This window comes from Phaenicophaeus curvirostris, chromosome 12 (assembly GCF_032191515.1).
Source record: "Phaenicophaeus curvirostris isolate KB17595 chromosome 12, BPBGC_Pcur_1.0, whole genome shotgun sequence".
In the NCBI taxonomy this organism is placed as follows: Eukaryota; Metazoa; Chordata; class Aves; order Cuculiformes; family Cuculidae; genus Phaenicophaeus; species Phaenicophaeus curvirostris.
This window is the reverse complement of record NC_091403.1, coordinates 20,059,896-20,086,575: the sequence shown is the minus strand read 5'-3', so window position 1 is coordinate 20,086,575 and position 26,680 is coordinate 20,059,896. Positions and strand designations below refer to the sequence as shown.

Here is a 26,680-nt window from a genome sequence, read left to right as displayed (position 1 = left end):
TGTTCATACAGTGCCAGACTTGGACAGATAGAGGCACAAAAGCCAGGACTTTCTGTTCAGGCTAAGCATTTCCAACAAGTCCAATAGTCTGTTTGTCCCAGTATGCTGGGAATCACTCACATTAAAAAGACAATTCTACCCTCGGACGGCTGCATTAGCCCCTGACAACCCAATAAAGAAGGCTTGTGGAGAAAGGCATGCAAAGGTTGATAATCTTCTCAAGGACAACTTCATCCAGCTACTCCAGGAAGTGAGCAGTTACACAAAGCATGATGAGTTGATGTTTAAGCAGAGACTGAAGTGCCCTCCCTTATAGTGAAAGTTTTGTAGTTAGATCCCTTCTAAATACTAATTCTGCTATTCTAGTTTTAATGAATTATTTTATATGATGCTAGGAATTATCCCTCTTCCACAGATACTGGTTTAAGCCAAAGTAGTTAAGTGTCTTACGTCTAAAAATAACAGGACACACGTGATGGGCCGGAACAGCACTCCAGTGCCAACTCCAGCCCTAATGCAGTCAGCTCTTACTGCTGGCGTTATGCTTGCCGTTAGATAAACTGGAAGCATTCACCTCAAAACACTTACTCCAAACGCAAGAGCTGGTAGCCAGGCAGTTTATCTTCAGCTCCTGGTGCAAAGGCAGGCAGCGCTACCTTTAGAGGCAAAGTTTAGAGGCAGGCCTGCGCTCCCCAGCTGCAAGAGAATACGTGTATACACACACCTGCTTTGAGAGTGGAAGGGCACAGCAGTTTTCAACTCCATGTCACAGCTAACTCTACTCGCAGGGAAATGGGGAGAAGGTTCCCAGCTGATATGCAGGTGGAGATTACAGGGATGGGAGAAAGGAAAATGGCACAGCTATTTAAGCCTTTTTCCCTGTCTGACAGAATGGCCAGGCCAGCATTTGATGACAACTCTGCTTCCCAGACTGGAACTGGAAGGAAGCCCTCTCCCGCAAGCAGGAAACAGCCTGCCCAATATTTCAGAACTTGCTGCTAAACTCAAGGAACATGGCATTTTTGTTACAGAGATGCCAGCTACTGAAGGGCAAGCTCGTTCCCACAAGACCAGCCGGAAAGGGATCACCCAGTGAAACCACAGCAGAGTCCCAGCACCACTGCTGGGACAGGCAGGCCAAGCCTTTTACAGAGAGGCAAGGATGCTACATAGCGCAGCCCCCGATCACTCTCATCATCACAGCCCGTGTCTGCTGTCTGCACCTCACCACAGCAGGAGCTGTACTTGGAATAACTCTGTAGCAGGACTGGGGAGAGAAATATATAAACCCAAACTGATATTATTTCAGACCAGGGAACACAAAATTTGCTCCTTATGTTCTCTCCTCACTATGATCACTTGGTAACTTCAGGTGGAAATAAATATTCACCTGCTGTGGTTTTCAGATCATGGTTATTCAGGGCACTATCACTGGGCTGGGCTTTCCTCAACTAACACCAAGAAAATTGGCTCATGAATAATCCTGCCTGTAGATAGAGGACATGCTCCTACAGCCACAGAGCTGGCACCTTGCTGCCTGTGCCATGTTACATTAAATAAATTAAATTGGTATTTGCTCTTCTGCACAGAGGTTTAAAACCTCCAGTATTTCTGCTGGGGCTTAGCAGGGCAAACGCCACCATGCCCAGGTCTGGAAGAAGATGGACGCACACGCAACAGATCCTGAGCTCAGGCTCCAGATGCATTAACTCTTAGACTCAAGCATTTGTAATGTCAGAATGGAAACCCAGGTGTAAGCTTTGCTGCAGCAAGTTTCCAGCTCCTGGTATAAAGTCAACCCTTGTGATTTAGAGAGGGGAAAATAGAGGAAGAATCTTTCAGGTGCAATGTTCTGCCTAGTAATCAAGTCACATTTCACATTTGCCACATGCAAAAAACACCACTCCATGTTGACCACATAAAGGTAAGAGATATTTACACAAGGCACTGCAAACAAACACTAGCTGAGCTGATTGATCAATGTAACCTGAATTGCAAATAAAACTGGTGAGAGTTATTACTGCTGTGAATTCACAGCACTGGTAACTGGGGAGAAGCAACACTTGCAGATACTTGACATCAGGCTTTTTATCAGATGAAATGCGAGCTGGGTGAACTCGAAGCAGAGCAAAGGTTTCTGGCAGTTCAGGCATGTAAAAATATGGCTCTGTCAGTACTCGTGCAACAAACACCCCCAACACCAAGCACACCAGGTGCTGAATGCAATGCAATAACACTGTAAATCAGACCCACAAGCCTCCCTCTACTCCCCATGCAGCAGTCAAAACATTTCATTATCTACAGATAAACTGCTTGGCAGCTCCGTGACCTTGGAGAAGTTTAAGGCATATAATATGCCAAAACAAATAAGAGTATTTGGAGAAACTCACACCAAGGTGACAGCAAAAACACCTTTATCCTGGCCTAAACAAAAATTAGCGTGAGAAATGTGAAGTTTCAGATTTCTGAGCACTGCAGAGCAGTTCTCAGCTCTGCCTGACAATACCTTGGAGCACACAAAGTGAGGTTTCGGGTCCTCAAGACACTCCAGGTAAATAAACACCCCCAGTGGGAGCATGAACAGAGAAATCCCTACTTTGGACTGCTGGGTACTGTACCTGCCACCAGACTCATTTAGATCTGCAGGCGCCCAGCTCAGCTGGAAGATGCAGGGTGACAGAGCACTGCTACTGTCACCTCTGAGACTGGCTCCCCACCGGAGCAAAGACAGTACTCACAGCGTGCTGCATGCGCACAGCCTCGAGGGGGTAGTCGCCCTTGGCCGTCTCTCCAGAGAGCATGATGCAGTCTGCTCCATCCAGGACAGCGTTGGCAACATCGCTGCCCTCAGCGCGAGTCGGGCGAGGCTTCTTGATCATGCTTTCCAGCATCTGCAAAAAAAGCCAAAGAAATCAAGACACTGCAGAGGAAGCCAGATGCTTTTTCCACCAGTGCGCTTCAACATACTTTATGCGCAGGGCAGAAGACAGGATGCAGCCTAAGGACTCTGGGAGAAGAGTTCTCCTGTTAGGCGCAGATGTGTCACTACAAGATACCAAGGCCAAACAATAAGTGATTTCTTCCCAGAATTTGTTTTGCCAGCCCAAGAAGCTCACGCTGCACGAGGCTTTGAGGACTAAAGCCCTCAGCCATCACACAGCAGCCCCATAACCTTACTGTGGAAGATCCCAAACATCTTTAGGGAAGCGCCTATTCAGCTATGAGCAACACCTGTGTGCATTTGGCATCTCATTCTCTAGCAAACACCATCAAGCCCTGACAGCTACTGACATTCACCCTCTGCCTGACCCTGGCAGCCAGAAGCTAGTGTTTCATTTCCAATACCTGAGTGGCACAGATGATGGGTTTCCCAGCCCTGTTGCAGCGTCCAATCATCATCTTCTGAGCAAGGAAGACTTTTTCAGCAGGGATCTCAATTCCCAGGTCACCACGGGCCACCATAATGCCATCGCTGGCCTCCATGATCTCATCAAACCTAACAGCAAGAGAAGTTTGTTAATTTGTTTATTTTACAGGCACCTCTGAAAGCAAACGTTGCTCTGGAGCACGATACGCAGCTACACTGCCAGCACACGGCCTTTCCACATGCCACTCTGGTATCCGGTAAAGCCAATGTAGCAGGAAGAATAACAAGATCAAGTCACAATGTATAAAGAGCTAGACAAAACCTTCTAAAGCTAATGAAAGCAGACCAAGAAAGCACGAATTGATCCGAGAAATTTCACTCTGAAGGTTTGTCACAGATTTGGTGATTCCCGTTCATTTGCTCACTAATTTGCATTCAGAATGGCACGTTTGGTAAGCCGGAACTCACACTCACTACAAAGATTCTTCAGGGATGCCGGGTAACTGTGATACTGTCCCCAGGGGCTCAGGGCATGTGTTCTTCCATTGATACAGGGCGATAAATCTCAAGTGTCACATGCACAAAGCTCACCTGCGCACACCCTCATGGTTCTCGATCTTGCTGATGATCTTGATGTTCTTTCCCTTTTCCCCTAGCACCTTCCTGACAGCGTGGACATCTGCAGCTTTGCGGATGAAGGAAGCAAACACCATATCCACATTTTGCTCCACACCAAATTTGAGGTCCTGAATGTCCTTCTCAGAGACCGCAGGCAGGTCAACAGCAGCGCCAGGCAGGTTCACTCCCTTCTTGCTGCCAAGCATGCCGCCATTCTCAATCTCCGTCATGACATAGTCCTTGCCTGAAACAGATGTGTTCCCACAGTCAAGTGTTTACCAGCAAGCTCCCTGCTGCCAGCTCCCACACCACCTCCCTACCCGATAACGGCAGCGCCAACAGCAACTGCACATGATAAACGCGCATCACCACTCTCTTCAGCGACTCATCTAATACTCAAGCTTGCAACTTACCCGTGGGAATACAAGAGACCAGTTTAAAAACAATTGTACTCTGTTCCTGGAGAAGATGCCATTTGTTCTGTGCAGGAGTTGGGGATTGCCTCCCTCAAATCTACCAGGGAGCATTTCTGCATGAGAGCCCTGGAATACCAACCTGAGCACCCCAAAAGTCTCACCTCAATCTCCCCACAGCTCTGGATTAGAGGCAATGCCTTGAGGCTGGAGCAGTTTAGGCAGCACTATAAAGGAAGTACTGTGGAACTAACCTTGTCTTTACATTACCAGTTAAACCTAGTTCTGTCTCTAATCACAAACCACAAGGTTTATGCTGTAAAACTAGTTAAATCCTGCATTAAAAGCATGAGTTAGCCTGGCTAAAGCATGAATTAGCTAAAAAGGCTCTGACCATGAGCACTGCTATGTTGTACCACACATTCACCTTCAAAGAAGGGTTTTACATGACCATCTAGTGAAATCCAGTTACAGTTAGGTTTCAGAAATTTGCTACAGTTGAAGTAGAGAAAGTTTTGCTCAGCTTCACAACATTAAGAACCATGTACATCTTTCTTTAATAAACTGCAAGCTAGAAAACAGTGCAGGGAAAGCACTGAGTAAAAAACAGGCATAACTGGAATCATCGTTACTCACCTTTCTCCTTAACCAGCAAGGAAATAAGACCATCATCCACATAGATTTTGCTGCCAACTTCTATAACCTTGATGAGATTCTTGTAGTCCACCCACAGAACATTCTCATCGCAGTTCTCCATGAAGGCATCATCCAGGGTCACTTTGAGCGGCGCGCCTTTCTTGAGCTCCACTTCTGCTGTGCCACTCTGCGTGTCAAGACATGCGTTTTAGCAAAACCAGTAAAAACCAGCAGACAAGCACCTCCCTGCCTGCAGCAGCTTGTCCCAATCTTTGGTGGTCAGCTTGTTACCTTGAGACATTTTCTGTTTGGAAATGAGGCCACAGGCACAACACAATATGCAGTCTCACACGCTGGAAAAAGTGGGAGGGGGGGAAAAAAAAAGGGCAACTTACTCCCTTAATGAGTCCAGTTCGGATTTCAGGTCCCTTGGTATCCAGTGCAATAGCCACAGGTCTGTAGGTGATAGGATCAGAGGCAAAGCTCTCCGTGGCTTCTCGTACGTTCTTGATTGTGCCCTCATGGTACTGGCAAGGAAAAACATGGAAACATTCAAGTCAATTCTACTCCACTGCTTACAGAAAAGATCACTATGCACTCCAAACACTGCCCAAGCTGAAAACTCTGCTCTCACATTACGTTCAGTTTCAGTTCTAGCTCTATAATTTAATTTAGACTAAGCTTCCAGAAAAGCAGAGTATGATGATACGAAGGCCTTCCCCACACAAAGCAGAGTCCAGCAGTTACGTGGCTGTGCTTTTGCTGTCCCCCAGTACTAATCCAAGAAGAACAACTCAAGCAGACAGCCCAGGCACTTGGCTGAAGTGGTTTTCCATCAGGACGTACGCTTGCCATCTGAAGATGGCCCAGTGACCAACAGGCCTTTAGGAAGAATGTTTCCCAAAGCTTTGCTGAACACCTGCATATTCAACATGGTAGAACATGGAAGAACATGGACAGCACTGGCAGCAGGACAATTAAGTGCATGGAAAGTCTCCTGAATGCCAGGAACGGTCATGGTTAAGCAACTGTCACACTTCTCCACTGACTTCCCTTCTCCTGACTGCAGCTCAAGACTTCCAGCCCTGATGCCTCTTATCAGTCCCACAAAGCAAGCAGATGGATAAGCACTTTTACAACTCTTTGGCTTAAATTTCCTCTGAAGGTAAATGGATAATGGCCTTTTAGCAAATCCTTTAAATATTTACATTTTATTTTGGAAGCCAAAGCAATCACACCACACACCCAGCTTCTAAACTTTCACTTGTGCAAGAGCATTTCACCAACGCTGCCAGTTCCAGGACAGACAGTTCTACAGGGAAAGCCCCATCCCAGCTACCTCAAATGAGCTTCAGATCACCAGCAGATCAGTTTACTTTACTTGCTTAAACAACTTTTAAGAGATAACCTTGATTGCAGCTTGTGTAATGCGTGACAGACTTTTGTAGATAAGAAATACTCTTTCCCCTCTCTGTGCCACAGACAAATGGCATTTGACCTGACTCATCTGGAAAAACCCAGTTCCCCCACGCCACTTGTCTGCCTTGATAATGCAAGCCCTGCACACTGACTTCACTATCGGGGACAATAATCCAGCACCAGGAAGGCAAGGTGAGAAAAAGCTGTGCTGAAGTTCATGTGTACGCCCTCAGCCAGAGATACACCCCAACTGCTAACTCCTGAGAGCAGGAAAAATGTAGGTTACTGACAGAGCGTGCAAGCGGAAACTGAGGCAGCCGCAGCCCTTCCACGCAGCACAGAAAATACACCTGAGCAGTGCAATTATGTTTATCTGGTCCCAGTCACCTGTGACTTTTCCTTTTTAGTTTGATAGCAACGACTAACTGCCTCCTAGGGAGTCTGACATCCGGAAGAGTTACATATGCAGAACAGGAATGCAGACAGAGCTGGTGGAAGCTATTCTTTTTTCTATGTAAAAGGGTAGCAGCTAGGTGTTAAAGCACCTCTGGTAAAGTCAAAGCCCTGTTACATGCTTTGGGGCGAACACAAGAACCATGGCATTCATGTGTTTTGCAGGAGTCAGGAGGGGACTCAGGAGTCAAACTCAACAGGAGCTGACAGCAAGGCCAGACTCTGCTGCAGTCTGACCTCACCCATACAAAATGTGCAATGAGAGCTCTCCCAAAGCAGAAAGTCACAGTCCCTGGCCTCAGCCTCAGCTAACAAATACATAAACCACAGCAACAGCTCCGCTGGGCAGTAACAGTGTGAGAATTCCCAGTTTCAGCCCTACTCCACGACCAGCCACTCAGCTGCAGTATTCAACTACTGAGAGGCAGAGTTATTCCACGGTGCTTTTTCTTCAGGCAGATTTTGCTGACTGCAGCCTATGCACCGACGCTACTCCAGGACGTTTAGTCAAGGTCCGACGGTTCTCCACAGCTAAGTATCAGACCTTTCAGCTTTGACAGTGCCCTGTGGCCTTTAAAGGCCACGGGGGTGAGAGAGCAAGCTTTTACACACCACGAGGCTCATGGTTCAGTAAGTAAAGCCACCTACAGCTGCTACTGGCTACTGTCTGACATTTTGTAAGCTGAAGGGCAGCCAGGGTAAAAAAACTCAGGAGGAAAGGCATAAGGTGGCATTCTAGGCAACCTGGAATGGGATCCTCAGCTCCTCCAGTATCACCGAGGACCTTATCTATTTATATCAATGAAGGCTTGTTTGCCACCAGTGTTGATTTCTTTTGACTTTATTCTTAGAAGCTCACTGCACCACCTCCCAAGTAGAGAGCAGTGCCAGGCTCCTGACTGCCAGGAGCACAACCAGAGCGGAGGGCTAGCTGAGCAAATCCAGAAGTTCAATTCTTTTAGTCATTCACAGTAATTACTTCAAATCACTAACAGCTTTCCTTTGAGACAAGGTTACTCATTGATCACTTGCTTGCAAAATCCCCAGTGATAAAACAGGAAGCGAGATGAGCACCTGGTAGCTGGCACTCCTGCCGAGGTGCACAGCAGAACAGACGCTCTCTGCTCCCACTGTGAACTGAGAAGTGGCAGTTTTGTACAGTGAGCAGCAAGATGCAAGGGTTTCACAGTAAGTGGTTGACACACAAGTGTCAAATATCAGTTACCTGACCTCCTGGTACAGAGAATGGTGCGGAACCAACCATAATTGCTTTCGAAATGGGTCAGAAAGCACACCTCAATGTTATCAGCAATTACACAGGCTCAGCATGTACAGCCAGCGCATTTTCCCCAGAAGCAGAGCCGAGTTTCAGCTTCCCACACTAAAGGCTGGTCTGGACTAGGCTGGATTTCCCTCCTTCGCCAGAGAAAGGGCCAGCAGACACACGCACACAGCCCACCAGGGCTGCATCGGCCCAGACCCCACCCTCACCTCGTGGGTGCCGTGAGAGAAATTCAGGCGGGCAACATTCATTCCAGATTTAATCATTTCCTTCAGCTTCTCCACCGAGCGGGAGGCTGGGCCTAGGAGAAGAAAACAGTTTGATATTAACTTCGTAAAAATAATTAAGATAACCCACAGATGCCAGGCTCTTTCATGTGGAAGAAAAAAGGCATAATATATGCAGGCTGGCTCAGCACCGAGAAGCTCATCTCTACATCAGCAGGGTTTGTTTTAACTTGCCTGGAGGAGCACAGCAGAACCTAAGCAGCTCTGATTCAAGCAATACCACAGGCTAGGCAGACATGGGAAAGTCATGCTCTTTCAACACACGAGTTCAGCCCTGGCAAGGTATGAAAGCTGAAGCCTTCCCACAATTTCCCTAACAAGTTTCACCAAAACAGGGTTCACAGCTGCAATTCTCTCCTATCTAGGAATACGTACCAATGGTGCAGATGATGCCGGTGTTTCTGGCAATGGTTGGCTCCGAATCGATGTCCAAACGGCACATGTGTTCCAGGAAGGTGTCTGCCATGGCAGCATGCAGCTGCTGGGTCTGGATGAAAGCGGTCCCTGCATCGTGGTGCTTCGACATTGTTGCTGGAATCCTGTGTCTACAAGAGAAGAAAGTGGCACCAGGTTTAGGAATCAAGCAAACTTGCCCATCAAGCGGAGACACCAACACACCTGTGTTATGGATATGGAGGTAACAAGAAAGCTGCTACCGGGTCAAACTTATGTGCCTACTTGAGTCTTAGACACAGGTAAGACACTTCTAATTTCCACGTCATTCCCCGCATATGCCACCCAAAGCTCACCTGCCTTCTATGCAGATGTTCCCTTCATAGCTTCTCTTCATTGCCAGTCTTCCCCTGGAGCTACACAACGCAACAAAATTCAAGCACTTGAGTGCGCAGGCAGAGATTCTGCCTCCTCCCTCCCAGCTTTCCAGTCATTTCTTTTACAGGCCTGACTGCATTTCCCATCGCAGCTGGGGAGTGGGGCTGCTTAGCACTAGCGTGACTGCAGAAACACTCTTAAGTAGACAAATCTTCTGCCAAGAAACACAAAGTCGGTCTAAGCTTCATAGAATCATCAGGTTGGAAGAGACACACCAGATCACCGAGTCCAACCATTCCTATCAAACACTAAACCATGCCCCTCAGCACCTTCAAACCCATTCTTTAAGCCCACACAAGGCAAGTAGACTTGAGTTGATTAAACACAACACCCTGGCAAAGCACCTGTGAAATACCCAAGGTTTCTTTAATATCCTTAAGGTTCATTTTCATACCAAAGATACTGCAGGTGTGCCCCATACCCTGCATTCCCTCTCACTTGGGGCAGCAGAAAACCACCACAAGGTTTAGACTGTTATTTTTCCAGCGTTTGGATGAAAAAAAAACCCTCCCTGAATTCAGGCTGCTTGCCTCTACAGGACTAGAGCATCCCCACAACAGCAGGAACAGCCCACAATCCAAAGAGGATGCTGAACCGCAAGCTTAACTGTCCACTGGGATGGGAGGACACTCATTTCCCAACAGTGCTGGTGCTGTTGGGCATTTCTAATTGCCCACAACATGCTGTACTGTAACTTTGTTCTCAAATAGCAGTGGTGGCTAAAAGCTGTTTGTCCTCCTCGACCTGCCCAGGCTAGACTGCCAGTGTTCAAAAAGCATCTGGTAAGAGAGTGATGTAAGGCTGTAGCTACTGGCATGGGCAGAGCACTAGCTTTGACTTCAAACAGCAGTTTGACTTGAAACCTGGGCACGCAGGATATTCAATGCAGGCTGCTCTTCCAGCATAAGCTGCCTTCACCTCTAAAGATACATCTTTAGCCTGGTGCTCGTAGAAACACAGCCAAAGGCAGGGACAGAACGGGTTTTGTTTGGCCTGCCACAAGCAGACAAGAAAAAAAACCCAATAAATCATAAAATGGTGTTAAGCTCAGTGTATTCAGCTTTGGGCCAGGGGCACTAATCAACCTGAAAGCTTTGTCAAAGCCAGACCAGAATGAAGCCATGCCTCTAAAGGTGAAGGCAGGGATCTCCTGCCAGCCTGCCATGTGCTTCCCTGCTGCCGCAGAGGCTCCACTTGCTCCTCCCCTCGGCTGCTTCTGCTGTACGTGCAGATCGTGCAGATCCTCTTGCAGGCAGCCCTGACTCACCACTGCCTCGCTCCCATGCGGCAGAAAAGAGTCAGGCCAGTGAAAACCATAATTTGTCCTGGCAAAGCCTCCTTTCCCTCAGCCCTGCCAGAAGCTGCTGATTCACCAGAGTCAGAACAAGAAGGTCTGCCCACATAAAAAGCCCGACAGAGTCCCATTATTGTAGGAAAACCCTCTGGTCAGCCCCGAAACATTGTGTTTTAGCCCTCTAACACTTGCTGCTGCATCCTCCAACACCTGCGGAGCAGCACTAGCTTCTCTGGGTGCCAAAAACCCCAAGCCTCTGCTGGGAAACCACCTCCACATAAGCACGGGTGAGCAGGTCCGAGTAGCTTCTGGGAAAAAGAGGAACACAAAACAATGGAATCCCGAGACAGAAACTGCATCTATAGCATGACTTGGAAGGTTTTAAAAACAAGCAGGTGAGCTCTCCCTATCTCATTGAAATCCCCACCTCCCCAGATCATTTACAAATACAATTTTAAACCCCTCTAAAGTCTTTATAAATATATACAGAGAAATGAAAGCAAAGCTCAGAGTCAGAATCCCCTTCAGAAGATGTTCCAGCAGTTCACCGAGTTCAGAAAAATTAACCAGAGTCACTGTGACCTTGTCCAGGGGTGAAAGCAGAAACGCAGCAGCCAAAAAGTATCCCAAATACCCATCTGCCCACAGCAACGTGCCCTACTACCAACAGCTTCGCTTTTTTATACTTCCTCCTGGCCCTCACTACCATGTATTTACAAAGCACCGACTGAATTCTACTGACAAGACCAGTCTGATAAATCCAACAGGAATGTCTGGCACTTCCCTCTACTCCAGACTTGTTTTGGTTTTTTTTAAATCTCACAGAGGAGCAAGGACCTCAAGAACGCCCGAAGACACGGAGCACTCAGTCTGGGCTGAGTGAGGAAGGGGGTAGGGAGCATAACCCTACAAAGCCTGAATGTTTCAAGCACTGAATAAATCCCAGTTCCTTCCTCAAAGCATAATGAATAAATTCCCAAGTTAATTACTTGGGCTGCCTGTGCTTCAGACATCCTGGAGATGTCTGGTACCTCCCTGGTTCTTGAATATTCTAGAAAGAGCCGTTTGAGGTCAGGACACCGGTTCTGCAGTAGTGAGGTGACTAATGCAGCCAGCTCATCCTGTGGTCACAGCTCAGAGAAAGCCCAAATCCAATCCAGATCTGCCCTTGGGGAGGGAGAAAGGAGAGGCAGCAGCAATCCCCACCCCGGGCCAAGCCTTTGCTCTTATCAGCGACAGAGGGAAGTGGAAACTGAAGTCAGGAGACCTTAAAGAGACTGTCCCCAGGCAGGATCAGCGTTAACCGCCTCCACACCAAAGATGTTTTATTTCTTGTAAGACTTGCAGGAAAGCAGTGGGGAGGCTTGCAGCGGGTGACGGTTCTGGTTTCATTACCGCTGCATGGGTCAGTCTCACTTACACAACCTCACCGACTCCGCAGAAGAAGGCTGCTCACGCCCAGCCGTCCCTGGCCAGAGGCAGAAATGGTTTGAGTTAGCACTTGCATTTGAGAAGGGTTATGAAACCGGGCAGGCATTCAGATTCCCAAAAAGAGCCTAGAAAAACATCAGCTTTGTTCATTCCAGAAGCTAAAAGCACTCAACAGGAAAAAATCTAGTTCTGCAGCAAAGCCATCTCCTAACCCAGCCTGTCCACCCCTCTTCCCAAAAGGGAGGGCAACACGTTCCCAGAGCAGCTGCTGCGGGAGGTGGCATCGCGCTGTTATGCAAGTACAAGATGGCCACCCCAAAATGCCACTTCTTTTCTCCAACACTGGACAGGACTCAGACCCCACCTGCTCTGGGCTAGCGCTCGCTCTGCCCGGCAGCGAGGAGCTGCAGCTCCGCAACAAAGATACCTCTCCAGCTTTCCAGCAAATGAGTTACGGGGGGCAGGAGGATGAGGACAGCCCACATGGTGCTGGGTCACCTCCTCTGTGAGAAGACAGGATTAGCTGCCAGCTCCACGGGGGACTTAGCCCAGCCTGCCCTCCCTAGAGGGCACAGACACGCAGCGGGAGGCTTAACGAAAAAAATGAAGTGGGTAGAGGCGATGAGACGCTTGGTGAGGAGAAAGATCATCTCCAGCGTATTTCGTGCAGCACTGACACAGGTAAAGGAGCTTCACCCCACGCCGGTGAAAATCAAACCTAGACGCGCTCAAGGAAGATGTGAACATCTTTTTTAGCACCATAAAAGGAAGCTGGGGGGCTGTTGCATTTATATAGAACTAGGTGGAACTATACATCCCTCCACTGCATCCCAGCCCCCGGGTGGAGACGCGGCGGCAGGGACAAGGTACTGCAGCCCCATTCCCTACGTGCCATCCATCCATCCCCGCCTGCTGCAGCGGCCCCGCGCCACCTTCCCCAGGGGACAGCGGTAAAAGGACCAGCACGTGGTCTGGCCAGCCTGGAAACGTTCTGCGTGTGTTAAAATTCAAGTATCAGCTCAGCACGTGGAAACCGAACCGGCGCCGGAGCGCTCCGGCCAACAACAATAAGGTTCAGGGTCTGTAAAATGCGTGACTTTGAGCAGATGGAGAAGCAGACAGGCAGTAAAACACAGGCTGCGGGTGCAACCAGCTCACAGGCAGCGCCGCAGCCTCTGCTGGCTCATGATGCACCGAAAGTAAAAGTTTCTCGGAAGGGTTTTTCAGCAAGAGCCCCGGTTGGAGCACGTGGCTCCCCCAGAGCTTCCTGCTCCGAGAGAAAAGGCCTGTCCTAACCTGGGCACGGCTCGAGAACCAGCCGGCACCAGCACGACCCAGCAGATTTAGCCTCATTATGAGCCTAAATTCTGCTTTATAAATGGGCCGGCGAGCATTTAAAAAAAAAAAAAAGTGCTTCAGACTGGATTTTTTTTTTTCATGAGGCGCTGCTCGTTGCACAAGGAGCCCTTGAGCTTCCCAGGAGGCATCTGGGTGACAAAAAAAACCTCTTTGTCATCCAACCTTCAAGCCAAGGCAAATCAGGATGAGCAGCAGCCCTTCACCCGAGCAGGGAGGAGTCAGAAAGTTGAGGCACGACCATCACAAAAACCTCCGGAAAACGGTGATTTCTCTTAACCTGGGCCCCAGCGATAACGAGCCGCGTTATCAGAACAAAACGGGTTCTTAGAGATTCCCCGTCTGCTTTTATTAGCCTGAGAGGACACCCGGGAGGCCGCATTGTCCGCCGACAAAAGCGCTATTCATGCCTCTAAGCACGTCTCAAAGGCTTCCACGGTTCAAGGAATGTCCAAATCAATGGGACGTGCTCAGGCAGGCGAAAACTGAGGCAGGAGGGGCCTTTCCTTCCCAAGAAGGGGGAGCCGAGAGGAGGCAGCATCCCTGCCGAGCGCCCCAGGGGCCCGGCCGGCCTCCCCGCACCCCTGCGGGCCTGGGCCCTCCGGTACCCGCTCCTCCCCCGGTCCCTCGCCCCCAGAACTAGATTATTCCCTTTTCCCGGTCCCTCGCCTCCAGGACCGGATTATTCCTCCTCTTTTCACGATCCCTCGCCCCCAGGACTGCATTATACCCCCTTTTCCAGGTCCCTCGCCTCCAGGACCGGATTATTCCCCCTCTTTTCCCGGTCCCTCGCCTCCAGGACCGGATTGATTCCCCCTCTTTTCCCGGTTCCTCGCCTCCCACACCGGGCTCCCCCATCTCACAGACCGGACCCCTCCCCGTTACGGGAACACACGCTCCGCGCGGGGCCGCCCCGGGCTCGCACCGCCGCCCGACACCTTCCCCGGGGGCACCGCGGCCTCGGCAGCCGCCCCGGGGAAGCCCCAACCTGAGCGGGCGCGGGCCGGGGCGGGCGGTGCCGTCACCCGCCGTTACCTGCCGTCACGATCCGACCCCGCCGAGAGCCAAAGCCGCTCTGCGCGCCGCCGCCCCGCGCCGGCAAGGTGATCCCGGCCGCAGCACCGCCCCTTCCCCCCCGCGCGGATCCCTCCGCCGCCCGCCCCGCGGGTCCGGAAGGGGGCAGGGCGCCGGGACTCCTTTCTCCGGCGGACGGACAAAAGCGTGGGGGGGGAAAGAGAAAAAGGTGCTGCGGCACCTCGTGCGCGCGGCCGGGCGGCCAATGAGGGCGGCGGCGCCTGAAGGGGGCGAAGGGTCCGGCCTCGGGGGCCGCGGGGAGGCCCTGCTGGCGACCCGGGTTGGGGCGTGGGGACACGGGGAGCTCGGGCTGGGTGACCCCTACTGGGACCGTGGGGACACATGCTCCGTACTGGGACCATGGGGAGACGGGGAGTCCGGGCTGGGTGACCCCTACTGGGACCATGGGAACATGAGCTTCATACTGGGACCATGGGGACACGGGGAGCCCAGGCTGGGAGCTCCATACTGGGACCACGGAGACACTGGGAGCCCAGGCTGGGCGCTCCATACTGGGACCATTGGGGTGCCTGTTCCATACTGGGACCATGGGGACACTGGGAGCCCAGGCTGGGTGATCCATACTGGGACCATGGGGACACTGGGAGCCCAGGCTGGGTGATCCATACTGGGACCACGGGGACACTGGGAGCCCAGGCTGGGTGATCCATACTGGGACCATGGGGACACTGGGAGCCCAGGCTGGGTGCTCCATACTGGGACCACGGGGACATGAGCTCCATACTGGGACCATGGGGACACTGGGAGCCCAGGCTGGGTGCTCCATACTGGGACCACGGGGACATGAGCTCCATACTGGGACCATAGGGACACCGGGAACCCAGGCTGGGTGCTCCATACTGGGACCACGGGGACGTGAGCTCCATACTGGGACCATGGGGACACAGGGAGTCTAGGTTGGATGCTCCATACTAGGACCACGGAGGCACTGGGAGCCCAGGCTGGGTGCTCCATGCTGGGAACATGGGGACATGAGCTTCATACTGGGACCATGGGGACATTGGGAGCCCAGGCTGGGTGATCCATACTGGGGCCATGGGGACACTGGGAGCCCGGGCTGGGTGCTCCGTACTGAGACTACGTTGACACCCGCTCCATAGTGAGCCCGTGGGGACACTGGGAGCTCCATACCGGGACGGCCCACCCCCCCCCCCCCCCGTGCAGGGCCGGCGGGTGACGTCACGGCGTTGCCTGGTGACGGCGGCGCGGTCCGTGACGTCACGCGGCGCCGCCCGCCCGGCAGCATGGCGGCGCTGGCCCGCCCGCGCGGCCGCCGCTGACATGGTGAGGGGCCCGCTGCCCCCACCCCTCTGCCCCCCAGCTCTCTCCCTCTGATCCCTCTCCCTTCCCTCCGTCCCCATCCCGCTCCCCTCAGCCTCCCCCACCCCGCCCCCCTGACCCATCCCATTCCCCCACCCCCTGCTCTCCTCGCCCCCCGCACCCCCCGTTCCTCTCCCCGTGTCGCTGGCCCCTGTCCTGCTCCCCCGGGCTTTCTCCCCCATCCCCTCACGCTGCTGCTCCCAAACTGTTCCCCCAACCTGCTCTCCCCTGCCTGCTCCTCCTACTTCGCTGCCCCTGATCTCTTCCTCCCAACCTACCCCGCTTCAAGCCACCCCTGACATTCTCCCCCTGCCCCCCCAGCTTTCTTCTCCATAACCTGCTCCCTCCAACCCTCTCCTCCCATCCCTGGTGCCCCCCAACTCTCTGCTCCCCCTCCCCTAACCCACAGCACCCCAACCCTCTGCCCCCCAGGACCTCAAGGGCCAGTACTGGACGGACGATGACTCTGACGGGGACAATGAGTCTGAGGAGTTTCTCTATGGCGTCCAGGTCAGTGCCGAGGCCCGTGGGGCCAAGGGTGGGCTCGGGGACTGCCAGCCTGTGCCCGGCCCTGGCTGGGGGCTGCGTGGCTCTGATGGTGCCGTGGGGGCTGTGCCGCAGGGGACCTGTGCCGCCGATCTGTACCGTCACCCGCAGCTGGACGCCGACATCGAGGCTGTGAAGGAAATCTACAGCGAGAATGCCGTGGCTGTCAGGTGGGTGCACCCGCTGCCCGCCAGCCCCACCAGCCCCACGACCCCATCCACAGCATCTCTGGGCACCCGGCTGTGCCATCCCCAGGGCACCCAGACATGGCATTCCTGGGCACCTGGCTGTGCTGTCCCCAGGGCACCCAGACATGGCATTCGTGGGACACCTGGCTGTGCTGTCCCCAGGGCACCCAGACATGGCATTCCTGGGACACCTGGCTGTGCCGTCTCCAGGGCACCTAGACGTGGCATTCCTGGGACACCTGGCTGTGCCGTCCCCAGGGCACCCAGACATGGCATTCCTGGGACACCTGGCTGTGCCGTCTCCAGGGCACCTAGACGTGGCATTCCTGGGACACCTGGCTGTGCTGTCCCCAGGGCACCCAGACATGGCATTCCTGGGACACCGGGCTGTGCTGTCCCCAGGGCACCCAGACATGGCATTCCTGGGACACCTGGCTGTGCTGTTCCCAGGGCACCTAGACATGGCATTTCTGGGACACCTGGCTGTGCTGTCCCCAGGGCACCTAGACATGGCATTCCTGGGACACCTGGCTGTGCCGTCCCCAGGGCACCCAGACGTGGCATTCCTGGGACACCTGGCTGTGCCGTCCCCAGGGCACCCAGACGTGGCATTCCTGGGACACCTGGCTGTGCCGTCCCCAGGGCACCTAGACATGGCATTCCTGGGACACCTGGCTGTGCTGTCCCCAGGGCACCTAGGCATGGCATTCCTGGGACACCTGGCTGTGCCGTTCCCAGGGCACCCAGACATGGCATTCCTGGGACACCTGGCTGTGCTGTCCCCAGGGCACCTAGACATGGCATTCCTGGGACACCTGGCTGTGCCGTCCCCAGGGCACCCAGACGTGGCATTCCTGGGACACCTGGCTGTGCCGTCCCCAGGGCACCCAGACATGGCATTCCTGGGACACCTGGCTGTGCCGTCCCCAGGGCACCTAGACATGGCATTCCTGGGACACCTGGCTGTGCTGTCCCCAGGGCACCTAGGCATGGCATTCCTGGGACACCTGGCTGTGCCGTTCCCAGGGCACCCAGACATGGCATTCCTGGGACACCTGGCTGTGCTGTCCCCAGGGCACCCAGACATGGCATTCCTGGGACACCTGGCTGTGCCGTCCCCAGGGCACCCAGACATGGCATTCCTGGGACACCTGGCTGTGCTGTCCCCAGGGCACCCAGACATGGCATTCCTGGGACACCTGGCTGTGCCGTCCCCAGGGCACCTAGACATGGCATTCCTGGGACACCTGGCTGTGCTGTCCCCAGGGCACCCAGACATGGCATTCCTGGGACACCTGGCTGTGCCGTCCCCAGGGCACCCAGACATGGCATTCCTGGGACACCTGGCTGTGCCGTCCCCAGGGCACCTAGACATGGCATTCATAGAATCATAGAATCATAGAATAACCAGGTTGGAAGAGACCCAGCGGATCATCTGGGACACCTGGCTGTGCCATCCCCAGGGCACCCAGACATGGCATTCCTGGGACACCTGGCTGTGCCGTCTCCAGGGCACCTAGACGTGGCATTCCTGGGACACCTGGCTGTGCTGTCCCCAGGGCACCCAGACATGGCATTCCTGGGACACCTGGCTGTGCTGTCCCCAGGGCACCCAGACATGGCATTCCTGGGACACCGGGCTGTGCTGTCCCCAGGGCACCCAGACATGGCATTCCTGGGACACCTGGCTGTGCCATCCCCAGGGCACCCAGACATGGCATTCCTGGGACACCTGGCTGTGCTGTCCCCAGGGCACCCAGACATGGCATTCCTGGGACACCGGGCTGTGCCATCCTCAGGGCACCCAGACATGGCATTCCTGGGACACCTGGCTGCGGCATCACTGGGGCACCTGGCTGTCCATATCCAGAGATGTGACCGTGCCATCCCGGCGCACCCAGCTGTAGCATTCCTGGACACTAGGCTGTGACATCCCTGGGTGCCCGGCTGTGCCATCTCAGGACACCCAGCAGTGCCACACCTGGGGCCCTGGCGCCCTGTTGTGCCATCGCTGAGGTGCTTGACCACACTTTTCCTGGGGCACCCAGCTGTCTCCTCCCCTGAGCACCAGGCTGCGCCGTCCTGGCCACCGCTCTCCCCATGCCGCTCTTCACTTGATGCACGAGGAGCCACGCATGCCCGTTGCTGCCCCCTGAGCCAGCTTGCGCCGTGGGGACCGAGCAGGGGGTTCCAGCGCTGTACCAGCCTCACCCTGTCTCTCCGCGGTGCCACGTGTCTTTACAGGGAGTACGGGACCATCGATGATGTGGACATTGACCTCCACGTGAACATCAGCTTCCTCGATGTGAGTGCCCCGGGCACCCCGCCAGTATCGGCACTGGGAAGGACGGGTCTCTGAATTTGCCTCCCCAGTTTGGGGTGCTGAATCGTGGCTCTTCCTTGATAGGAGGAGGTGGCAACAGCGTGGAAGGTGCTGCGGACGGAGCCCATCGTCCTGCGCCTGCGCTTCTCTCTCTCCCAGTACCTCGATGGCCCCGGTAAGTGGGGGCAGGCAGGACACGGTGTCTCCATGTGCCCTCGGGACAGCACCGCGGTGGCACCAACAGCTTGTCCTCCTCTCCCCGCAGAACCGTCCATCGAGGTTTTCCAGCCATCCAACAAGGAGGGCTTCGGGCTGGGTCTGCAGCTGAAGAAGTAAGAGCTGAAACGCTCCCAAGGGTGGTGGGTGGGGTGGCCACAGGGTCACCGTTTTGCCCCCAAAGTGGCCAGGTGCCACATGTCCCCATGTCGTCACCTTTTATCTGCCACACAAGCACATGACGGGCTTAACACCAGCTTTGGGTGGGGAAGAAGAGGAGCTGGGTGGCATGGGCCACTATCCTCTGAAGCACCCGTGGGTGCTTCCCACCCGCTCGGGCACTCACGCCACCTCTCTGGCAGGATCCTGGGCATGTTCACATCCCAGCAATGGAAACATCTCAGCAACGATTTCCTGAAGACCCAGCAGGAGAAGCGACACAGTTGGTTCAAGACAAGTGGCACCATCAAGAAATTCCGTGCTGGCCTCAGCATTTTCTCCCCCATCCCCAAGTAAGATCCTGGTAGTGTCCCCAAGGGACCAGCCCTGTGTCTTCTCACTCTGGGTGGCTGGAGACATGGCACCGTGCCTCAGTTTCCCCACTCGCCCCTTGGACACTGTTGTTCCCTACCATAGCCTGAGGAGATGGAGATTGCTCCCAACAAAAGGGTGAATTTGGCACCCGGTGACAGTGGACTAGGGGATGATACTAAACCAGGACTCTGTGCCCACAGGTCTCCCAGCTTCCCCGTCATCCAAGATTCAGTGCTGAAGGGAAAATTGGGCATCCCAGAGGCTCGCGTCAACCGCCTGATGAACCGCTCTGTGTCCTGTACGGTGAAGAACCCTAAGGTGGAGGTTTTCGGCTACCCCCCCGCCAGCACCCAGGCAGGTGTCGCCCCCTTCAACATCCTGGTGGGTGCCTCCCCGCCTCGGGGCTTTGCTTTCCTCTCTTTTCCTTTCCTGGATTCCTGGGAGCTGCTGTGGGTTCAGATCGCTTGTCGTGGGGTGGTGGGAACCCCTTTGGGTTGAGGGGAGCCCCTGTGGCGTTTCTCCTCTGTGCCTTTTCCCTAGTAAGCTGGGGTGGTGGGTAAGCTGGGATGCTGGCCAGGGCATTCTAGGGGGTTTTACCCCTGTTGGTGCCGCGTCCCTGGTGTGGCTGCATCCTCAGGAGGGTGCTGGCACGTCGGAGCTCCTGCTGTGATGGGGTGTTCGGGGCTGCTGGAGGTGGGGGTGCGTGGGGGAAAGGGGATAACGCAGCTGGCTCCTCTCCGGCTCCGTCGCAGGTCGGCGGCCACTGCAAGAACATCCCTACGCTGGAGTATGGCTTCCTCGTCCAGGTGAGCGTTCTTAGCCCCGTCCCACCACCCAGAGCAACTTTCCTGCTGTCCCATGTCCTCCTGAGCTCCATCCTGCTGCCCAGAACATCCTTCCTGCTGCGTGGCATCTCACTTAACCCGTCCCACCGTCCAGAGCATCCTCCTCACTGCCCTGTATCCTGCTTGGCCCCATCCCTCTTGAGCACTGTGGCCATGGTAGGACCTGACTGGGGGTGGTGGGTACTGAAGAGTGGCAGATTTAGACTAGACATGAGGAAGAATTTCTTCACCATGAGAATGGGGAGGCCCTGGCCCAGGTTGCCCAGAGAAGCTGTGGCTGCCCCATCCCTGGAGGTGTTCAAGGCCAGGTTGGATGCGGCCTTGAGCAACCTGATCCAGTGGGACATGTTCCTGCCCATGGCAGGGGGGTTGGAATGAGATGGTCTTTAAGATCCCTTCCAACCCAAACTATTCTATGATTCTACAATTCTACGATTCTATGATCCTCTCTCTCAGATCATGAAGTACGCTGAACAGCGGATCCCAACACTCAATGAGTACTGCGTGGTGTGCGATGAGCAGCACGTCTTCCAGAACGGCTCCATGCTCAAGGTTGGGGAACCAGGAGCAAGTGGGCATGGGCCGACACCCCTTGTCACCATCCCCATGCCTCCCTATGGCTCCTGTCCCCTCTGCAGCCAGCAGTGTGCACCCGGGAGCTCTGCGTCTTCTCCTTCTACACCCTGGGCGTCATGTCCGGTGCGGCGGAGGAGGTGGCCACTGGTGCCGAGGTAGGGGTGCGTGCAGTGGGTGGCCACACCGTCCCCTCGGGGTGCTCTCTCTTCACCCCACATGCTGTCCCTAAGGTGGTGGACCTGCTGGTGGCCATGTGCCGCGCTGCCCTGGAGTCGCCTCGCAAGAGCATCATCTTCGAGCCTTATCCTTCCGTGGTGGACCCTAACGATCCCAAAACACTTGCCTTCAACCCCAAGGTAAGTACCAGGGGCCGATGCTCCCCCGTGCTGGGGGGTGAGGGGGCTGGGGGAACTCCAAGAACCCTTCTGATGGCCCCTTCTCTCCTGCCCCACCTGTAGAAGAAGAACTACGAGCGGCTGCAGAAGGCCCTGGACAGCGTGATGTCCATCCGGGAGATGACCCAGGTAAGCTGGCGTGGCCCCCACCACCTTTAGCCCTGTGGAAGCACTTCCTGCTGTGAGATCCATCGCAGGGGATGGTGTTTTGGCTCCGATCTCCTTCAGCCTGTGGCTGGGTGGGTGCTGGGGGGTTCCCACTTTCACCCACTCTTACCTCTGCCAGGGGTCCTACCTGGAGATCAAGAAGCAGATGGACAAGCTGGACCCTCTAGCCCATCCCCTCCTGCAGTGGTAAGGGCCGAGAGGGCTCCAGCCCCAGCCCCACATCCATCCTGCCCCACATTTCCCGAGAACAGGGGTTGTGGGGGCAGCATCCCGGGCACAAGCCCCTCTGGCCCTCGTGGCCCCTTTCTTCTCGGGGGTTGCTACCATCCACCAGCCTTGGAGTGGGTTCCGGCGCGGCTCTTGGCCTGGCCCCGTTCCCAGAGGAGCGTGGGACCTCCCTGTCTGACCTTCCTCTTCCTCTTCCCAAGGATAATCTCCAGCAACAGATCCCACATCGTTAAGCTGCCTCTTAGCAGGGTAAGGGGCCTGGCCAGGCTCCTGGTGAGGCTGTGGGATGGGGGGTGTGGGATATAGGGTATGGAATGTGGGATATAGGGTATAGAATATGGAATATAGGGTATGGAATGGGGGATATAGGGTATGGAATGTGGGATATAGGGTATGGAATATGGAATATAGGGTATGGAATGGGGGATATAGGGTATGGAATGTGGGATATAGGGTATAGAATATGGAATATAGGGTATGGAATGGGGGATATAGGGTATGGAATGTGGGATATAGGGTATAGAATATGGGATATAGGATACGGAATGGGGGATATAGGGTATGGAATGTGGGATATAGGATATGGGCTTGGGATGTGATACATAGGAGATGGAAGGCGGGGTGTAGGATATGTGGTGCAGGAGGTAGCGCATGAAACGTGGGATGTGGGTTATTGGATATGGATCATGGGATGTAGAGTGTGGGATGGAGGGAGGGTGTGGGATGCAAGATGTAGGGATGTGAGGTGGGTGATATGAGAGTTTGGGATGCAGGAGCAGCCTTTCGGGTGGAGTCTGCAGTCCGTGAGGCATGGGAGACAGGATACAGGATATGGCATGAAGGATATTTGATGTGGGATGGGGAATGAGAGGCAGGAGATGGCACGGGCCCTCCTAGCAAGCTCAGGACTCCCAGTGCAGGGACGGGCTGCCGTGCCTGATCTCTGTCCATCTGTCCTCTCTCTCTCCTGGCACCGCCTTTGCTCTTCCTTTTCCGCTGGTAGCAGCTGAAGTTCATGCACACCTCCCACCAGTTCCTCCTGCTCAGCAGCCCTCCGGCCAAGGAAGCCCGGTTCCGCACTGCCAAGAAACTCTACGGCAGCACCTTTGCTTTCCAGTGAGTTACTGGGAGGTGGTGGGAGCCACCCCAGCAGGCACCGTGGGGCAGGGTGTGAGGGGAGCTGACGCGGGGCTGGCTTTTTCCAGCGGCTCTCACATTGAGAACTGGCACTCCATCCTCCGCAACGGCCTGGTCAACGCTTCCTACACCAAACTGCAGGTAACGCTGCCCGTGCCCTGCAGCCCCAGCAGGCAGGGAGGCAGGGAGCAGGGCAGGCAGCTGGGGCTGAGCTGCCTCCGCGCCCAACGCTGCCCGGTGACCCCGCGGCACTCACCCTGGTGTTTCCCTGCAAGCTGCATGGAGCAGCCTATGGCAAGGGCATCTATTTGAGCCCCATCTCCAGTATTTCCTTTGGATACTCAGGTAAGAGGCTGCCTGTGCCGCCCAGTCCTGCCTGCGCTCCCATCCCACTCCCTGCATGGGCCCAGGGATGCTCGGCGGCGTGACGGCCAGAGGAGCCGTGTGGGAGCGGGCAGCGTCCCGCGTCCTTCCCACCCGCACCAGCCTCATTCGAGCCAGGTTGCAGCTTTCCAATGCACCAGGGAATTAAACCTCCAACATTTTCTAGGCTCCGAGAGCCGCTGCACCCGCTTTTTTAGGGGGTTCCTAGCACCCGGAGGGGCCACCCGTGTCTGTGGCATGTGTCCCCACCTCTCCCTGGGCGTGCTCCCTGCCCGGGGGTGACGGCCAGTGCTTCATTTCTCGGCAGGGATGGGGAAAGGGCAGCACCGGATGCCTTCGAAGGACGAGCTGGTGCAGAGGTACAACCGGATGAACACCATCCCCCAGGTGACGGGGACACCGTGGGAGGAGGAGGAGGAGGGTGGGGATGCAGCACCCACGGGTGCACCGAGCCCGGCTGGGTCGGGTAACACTGGCTGCTCTCCCCGCAGACCCGCTCCATCCAGTCCCGCTTCCTTCAGAGCCGCAACCTGAACTGCATCGCGCTTTGCGAAGGTGCGGGCACCCGTGAGGGGGATGGAGAGGGGGGGCCGGGCAGCACCCGCATCCCTGGTTCCGTGGGTGGGTGTCCTGTGGGGCACCCCTGGCTTTTCCAGCTGCAAGGGAGGGAGGGAGAGAGGAAAGGAGAGTCCCCTCCGTGGGCTGGGACGGGCACGCCCTGTCCCGCGTCCAACAGCCCCTTCCCCCGGCAGTCATCACCTCCAAGGACCTGCAGAAACACGGCAACATCTGGGTCTGCCCCGTCTCGGACCACGTCTGCACACGCTTCTTCTTTGTGTGAGTCCAGGCTGCGCCCACCGCCCCGGCCCCCCCAGGCCCCGCTCACACCCCCCCTTTCACCCTCCCTTCCCCTTCCAGGTACGAAGACGGCCAAGTGGGAGACGCCAATATCAATACTCAGGACCCCAAAATCCAGAAGGAGATCATGCGTGTGATCGGGACTCAGGTTTACACAAACTGAGCTGGGGCAGCGACCCCCGGGCGCCCAACGAAGACCCCGGGCGAGGCTGGGGAAGGACGAGCAGGTTTTGAGCCTCCTGGCAGGGCAGAGACGGGGCCGACAGCTGTAGCTCCCCCCTGTACGCGGGCAGCAAGAGCACCAGGCGGGTTTAGCGACCCCTGGTCCCCTCCCTGTCCCATCCTCTGGTGTCCCCGACCCCGTGGCAGCGAGGAGAAGGAGCTGTGGGGGCTGGCGGGGCCGGGGGCCGCCCCTCCTGGCAGCAGCAGCGATGGTGTTTTTATCAACGATGAGAAACCGAAGCAAAAAAAAAAAACAAACAAAACTTAAAAAAAAAACACAGGAAAAAAAAAAAAAGAGAAAAGGAATCTGTGTTGGTGTAGTTAAAACAGCCTGGGGTGTGGGGAGGGATGGGAACATGGGGAAAAGATGGGATCGAGGTGGAAGGGTGGGAGCGCAGGGAAGGGAAGGGTCGTGGGGATGAAATGGGGTCACAGGGGAGATGTGGGACTGAGGGGAAAGGGTTGTAGGGAATGGTTGGGGCTTTGGAAAAGGGACGGGGCCGCAGGGGGGGAATCACACCACCAGCCCCGGCAAAGGGCTCGAGCTGCGGAGCAGGAGCCACATCCCGGAGTAGGGATTGAACCTCAATGATGAGACCAGTGTGTGGAGATGGGGACGCAGCATGGGGAGGGGACCCTGCAAGGATTGATGCTGCACCAGCTGCGTGCTTGATTCCAGCCCGACCCGATCCCAACAGCTACACGGATACAGAGCTGGTGCTGAGAGGGCTGCCCAGTCCCCAGCGGGAACCACTCTGGAGAGGCCTCAGAGGACGAGAGCTGCCCTTGGGGCTCTCTGGGGCTCTGGTAATGTGCGGCTGTGGCAGTAAAAGATCAGCCCCTTGGAGATGGCATCACCACATGGGGACACCGGCCGGGGACACGGGGGTCCCTCGCCAGGGCCTTAAGGGCCCAAGGGATTTAGAATAGGGGATTTAGAACACCCCAGAGCAGCCTTTCACTGCCAGGGGCCTTGAGTTCAATTTATAAAGAAGGCTAAGAATCAACTTAAAAAAATATCCTGGTTTAGGTGCAGTCCCTGGCCGAGACCTGACAGGCTGGTGGCACCGGTAAGTGCACTCTTAGTGTCACCTCTGCCCTCGGGGGGTGACAGAAGGACCCTGGCCTCCACCCTCCAGCACTGTTCACCCCCATCCAGCTGCTCCATGTCCTCACGGCCACCAAAACCCGAGCAGGGGAGAAGCCGGGTGGGAGCCTGCTCCCCCACCACCCACCTGCCGCCCGCTCCGGTTTCCTTGTTTGTGAGTTTGGAATTTTTTTTCCTCCCTGCTTAAATCATAGAATCATGGAATCACCAGGTTGGAAGAGACCCACCGGATCATCGAGTCCAACCATTCCCATCAATCACTAACCCATGTCCCTCAGCACCTCGTCCACCCGTCCCTTAAACCCCTCCAGGGAAGGTGACTCAACCCCCTCCCTGGGCAGCCTCTGCCAGTGCCCAATGACCCTTTCTGTGAAGAATTTTTTCCTAATGTTCAGCCTAAACCTCCCCTGGTGGAGCTTGAGGCCATTCCCTCTCGTCCTGTCCCCTGTCACTTGGGAGAAGAGCCCAGCTCCCTCCTCTCCACAACCTCCTTTCAGGGAGTTGCAGAGAGCAATGAGGTCTCCCCTCAGCCTCCTCTTCTCCAGGCTAAACACCCCCAGCTCTCTCAGCCGTTCCTCATAAGGCCTGTTCTCCAGCCCCTTCACCACCTTCGTTGCTCTTCTCTGGACTCGCTCCAGAGCCTCAACATCCTTCTTGTGGTGAGGGGCCCAGAACTGAACACAGGATTCGAGGAGCGGTCTCACCAGTGCCGAGTCCAGAGGGAGAAGAACCTCCCTGGACCTGCTGGTCACGCCGTTTCTGATCCAAGCCAAGATGCCATTGGCCTTCTTGGCCACCTGGGCCCCTGCTGGCTCATGGTCAGTCGCTGTCAACCAACACCCCCAGGTCCCTCTCCTCCAGGCAGTTTCCAGCCAGACTTCTCCTAGTCTGTAGCTGCCCAGGGTTGTTGTGCCCCAAGTGCAGGACCCGGCATTTGGCCTTGTTAAACCTCCTGCCATTGGTCTCAGCCCAGCGGTCCAGCCTGTTTAGATCCCTTTGGAGCCTCCCTACCCTCCAGCAGATTGACACTTCCACCCAGCTTATTGTCGTCCACAAACTTGCTAAGGGTGCAACAATAAAACAATAAATAAAAATAAAATAAAACAATAAATTGAGCCATATCACCGCGATCACTCATGTCCCGTTCCAG

The 26,680-nt window shown here is 55.1% G+C and overlaps 2 protein-coding genes across 10 annotated transcripts in view; one reads left to right on the top strand and one right to left on the bottom strand.

Moving 5' to 3' along the window:
- The window catches only part of PKM (pyruvate kinase M1/2), a 74,007-nt gene that overhangs the window by 5,300 nt on the left and 42,027 nt on the right, over positions 1-26,680 (bottom strand). The window contains exons 1-8 of one of the 5 annotated variants that reach the window (XM_069866633.1): positions 14,433-14,581; positions 8,851-9,020; positions 8,398-8,489; positions 5,430-5,561; positions 5,035-5,221; positions 3,959-4,229; positions 3,346-3,496; positions 2,739-2,891 (exon numbers count right to left, since the gene is read on the bottom strand). In XM_069866633.1, coding sequence (XP_069722734.1) covers positions 2,739-2,891; positions 3,346-3,496; positions 3,959-4,229; positions 5,035-5,221; positions 5,430-5,561; positions 8,398-8,489; positions 8,851-9,001 — 1,137 coding nt within the window. In that variant the 5' untranslated portion in view covers positions 9,002-9,020; positions 14,433-14,581. Of the gene's footprint in view, positions 1-2,738; positions 2,892-3,345; positions 3,497-3,958; positions 4,230-5,034; positions 5,222-5,429; positions 5,562-8,397; positions 8,490-8,850; positions 9,023-9,224; positions 9,274-14,422; positions 14,582-26,680 lie in introns of those variants that run through there. The other 4 variants (XM_069866634.1, XM_069866632.1, XM_069866635.1 and 1 more) reach the window with 4 other exon arrangements.
- Positions 15,663-24,685, top strand: PARP6 (poly(ADP-ribose) polymerase family member 6). 5 transcript variants are annotated; one of them, XM_069866622.1, is made up of 22 exons: positions 15,663-15,766; positions 16,235-16,312; positions 16,424-16,518; positions 18,781-18,841; positions 18,944-19,034; positions 19,125-19,191; positions 19,438-19,587; positions 19,810-19,963; positions 20,362-20,415; positions 20,911-21,006; positions 21,093-21,185; positions 21,261-21,386; positions 21,489-21,554; positions 21,712-21,779; positions 22,022-22,070; positions 22,828-22,937; positions 23,027-23,099; positions 23,234-23,303; positions 23,650-23,729; positions 23,834-23,897; positions 24,095-24,179; positions 24,261-24,685. In XM_069866622.1, exons 1-22 carry the CDS (start codon positions 15,764-15,766, stop codon positions 24,361-24,363), a joined length of 1,836 nt encoding a protein of 611 aa, XP_069722723.1. In that variant the 5' UTR covers positions 15,663-15,763; the 3' UTR covers positions 24,364-24,685. The 5 variants fall into 5 exon arrangements, 4 of the variants coding, with proteins under 4 accessions (XP_069722723.1, XP_069722722.1, XP_069722720.1 ...); XM_069866621.1 differs by having other exon boundaries at positions 22,825-22,937; XM_069866619.1 differs by having other exon boundaries at positions 19,810-19,990.

Coding starts and splice junctions, on each gene's coding strand:
- PARP6 (XM_069866618.1), top strand. Junction 21,387..21,488: donor CACTTGCCTTCAACCCCAAG/GTAAGTACCAGG, acceptor CCCCACCTGTAG/AAGAAGAACTACGAGCGGCT. Junction 23,304..23,649: donor TATTTCCTTTGGATACTCAG/GTAAGAGGCTGC, acceptor ATTTCTCGGCAG/GGATGGGGAAAGGGCAGCAC.